Genomic DNA, 3102 nt, shown 5'->3' with positions numbered 1-3102 from the left:
CGCTGCATGCTCGCTGGTGTCGACGGTGCCATATTTCTTTTTTTGCAGGTTTGATAATAATAACAGGAGGTTATTCCTTTTACTCGGAGGCGGCGGTGAGGCTGAACTGGGTGCAGTTCTGGCCGAGGTTCAAGTGATTACATTAAAATTAAATAAATAAAAAGAAGTGAGTGACAGAGGCTGCAGTAAACTGTGTGGGGGGGGGGGAGGATGAGGGGGTGGAGGTGGGGGGGGGGTCTGTCGAAGAAATCAAGTCAATAGAAACTGAAGTGGAAGCAGGCGTTTAGAGCTCCGTGGTGACGTCACTGCTCCACATTGAGCCAGTAGTAGAGAGTCAGTGGAGATAGATAGAGGAGCGCCGTAGTAAAGTACACACCGACATGAACGGCTCCCTCTAAAACTTCAACGTTGTCGCTCTAAAAGTCGGGAGAAGACGCCGTTTGTGTATTTTTTTTCTTCCTCTCGACAACCGGAACTTGATCTTTGTTGGCTTTTTTTAAAGGGAGCTCGGAGGAAAGCAGGGAAAAGGGAAAACAACATTTTGGGTTTCTTTTCGGGGGGTCGACGACGAGCGCTATGTCGTCCGCGGCGGTCGCTGCTTCTTCCAGGAGGCAGTCGTGTTATTTATGCGACTTGCCCCGCATGCCGTGGGCCATGATCTGGGATTTTACCGAGCCCGTCTGCAGGGGATGTGTCAACTACGAAGGAGCGGACCGCATTGAGTTTGTCATCGATACGGCGCGGCAGCTCAAGCGGGCTCACGGGTTTCAGGAGGGCAGGTCTCCCGGGCCGGGGAAGTCGCAGAAAGAGATCCAGGCGATCAACCACGCTGCGGCGGGAGACCAAGGCTCCCGGCCGCCGCAGCCTCTGGACCGCTACCCGCTCTCCTCCGACCGCCCACCGAGGCTGGGTCCAGAGTACCAGTCTGGCAGGCAGGCGAACGGCATTCCCGTCCCCAATGGATTTCCTAAGCCCGACGAGCCGCCAGAGCTAAACCGCCAGAGTCCCAACCCGCGCAGGAATAGCGCGGTCCCCCCAAATCTAGTGCCTTTGGTTAACGGGAACATGCCCCCGGTGCACGCAGTCAACGGAAGACCGGGCCAGATGGGACTTCCCTCCGCACTGGCGGGCGGTAGTCCCGCCGACATGGGCAAGAGACCCGCCTCGGTCTCCAGCACCGAGCACGACAGAGACGGGAAGGAGAAGCACAGACCGGACAGTCTCACGCCGGAGCTCTCCGAGAGCCACAAAAACAGGGCAGACCCGGACTGGATGGGCAAGGGCAAAACGGTGAGGGACCTGATGGCTCTGCACACGTTCGACAACAGGTTCAAGAAGGACCATGCGGCCATGCAACAAAGGGCTATGGTCTATGAGACCAGCGCCACGGCTTCCAAGCCAGGTAAGCACCCAGCAGTGTTGAAATTCAAGAATCTTTTTTTGTAATTTCTGTGCAATATTCAATTTTATGTGATCTTAATTTACTCATTCGTGCACATGAATAGGTTAATAACGTGCAAAATGATAAATCTAGTAGTAGGTCTGCAAAATTCACGGTGCATACATTGTATTTTTTTAACGATTTTGTCGTGTTTGTTATTATTGTTTTGTACTCTGTGGTGCAGCAGGGAACGGCAAAAGTGCACGTCTCTCCACCAGTGTAATTGTTGAGCCATGTCTGAGCTGTGCGACTCAACTATTTCTGTTTAACCCTTTCCCACCTCCAGACAGAGGAAAACACCCCCGGAGCATGAAGAGAAAAGCCTCTCCAGAACCAGACGGAGAGGGGACCGCTGCCAAGCTCAATGGAGAAGGACAGCAGTGGTTACCACCACCTACTGACGGACTGAAAATGCCTCCAGTTCCCCAGCCAAGCTTCAGCTCTCCCCCTTCCACAATATCCCCCCACTCCCGCACCACCCCGCCTGAGGCGGCCCAGAACGGCCAGTCCCCCATGGCGGCTCTCATCATGGCGGCAGACAACGCGGGTGGGAACAGCTCTCCCAAGGACGGCAACCAGGTCCACTCCACCACTCGGAGGAACAGCAACAGTCCCCTGTCGCCGTCCTCCATGAATCAGAGGAGGCTGGCGCAGAGAGATGCGTCTGGCGCGGGCACGCCCCACGTGCCAAGCATGGACCAAGTGCACCCCCAAAGCATTCCGGACTCCTCGGTACCCGGCAGCATACCCCTGTGCTGCACGCTGTGCCACGAGCGTTTGGAGGACACACACTTTGTTCAGTGCCCGTCTGTGCCCTCGCACAAGTTCTGCTTCCCGTGCTCGAGGGAAAGCATAAAGCAGCAAGGTGCCACGGGTGAAGTGTACTGTCCAAGTGGAGAGAAATGTCCCCTGGTTGGCTCGAACGTACCGTGGGCTTTCATGCAAGGAGAAATCGCCACCATCCTTGCAGGAGACGTCAAAGTAAAAAAGGAGAGGGACCCTTGATTTTGTTTGAACACTTCTTTGGGGAGGGGAAGCAAAAATATGAGTATAAATATATAAATATCACATACATACCATTCAAACAAACTAACGGACTTGTACATATTGGACCCAAGGGAAGAGTATACTTCGTAAACATGGTTGTATAATTTTTGATTTTTGAATACATTGTGTTTCTATATTTTTGAAGATAAAGGTATGTACTCATTATAATGGACTACGTTCCTCTTTGTTGATGTTTAACACAATTCTTGATGTACTTCTAGGTCTGGTGGCAGTTCCTGTTTAACGTAGAATGTGACTAATGCTACTCTACGAGCACTTGGCAAAACTGAAATGCTTTTAGCTGTACTTGTATGCACTTGTTTAAAAATTGCCAAATACAATTTCTGATCTTGTATGAACTTATTGTCTGGGCTTGCTTCATTTGAGTGAATACGTTACACAGGAACCTGTGGACAGATGGTGAGATAGGAGCTCTGTGCTCTGCTACGCAGGCTTGTTGTGACGGCTCAGGAGACTTGATTTACGCTGCACAACATAAAGCAGGCTGCTGTTTCGAGCTGCAGGACTTGTTTTATCTGCACACATGCCTTTTTATGATTCATGGAAAAGCATGGGTGGAAAAAAAAAAACACCCCCCCCCCCCCCCCCCCCCT

At 51.9% G+C, this 3102-nt stretch overlaps 1 protein-coding gene across 1 annotated transcript; it reads left to right on the top strand.

Annotated features, from left to right (window-relative positions):
• Positions 1-311: 311 nt before the first annotated feature.
• irf2bp2a (interferon regulatory factor 2 binding protein 2a) lies at positions 312-2847 on the top strand. Its single transcript, XM_079280013.1, has 2 exons — positions 312-1402; positions 1728-2847. Exons 1-2 carry the CDS (start codon positions 577-579, stop codon positions 2444-2446), a joined length of 1545 nt encoding a protein of 514 aa, XP_079136139.1. The 5' UTR covers positions 312-576; the 3' UTR covers positions 2447-2847.
• Positions 2848-3102: the final 255 nt, after the last annotated feature.

The sequence above is a fragment of the Melanostigma gelatinosum genome (genome assembly GCF_949748355.1).
Source record: "Melanostigma gelatinosum genome assembly, chromosome: 12".
Classification (NCBI taxonomy): domain Eukaryota; kingdom Metazoa; phylum Chordata; class Actinopteri; order Perciformes; family Zoarcidae; genus Melanostigma; species Melanostigma gelatinosum.
This window is presented reverse-complemented; position numbering and strand designations above follow the sequence as displayed.

Coding starts and splice junctions, on each gene's coding strand:
- irf2bp2a (XM_079280013.1), top strand. CDS start 577: ATGTCGTCCGCGGCGGTCGCTGCTTCTTCCAGGAGGCAGTCGTGTTAT. Junction 1,403..1,727: donor CGCCACGGCTTCCAAGCCAG/GTAAGCACCCAG, acceptor TCCCACCTCCAG/ACAGAGGAAAACACCCCCGG.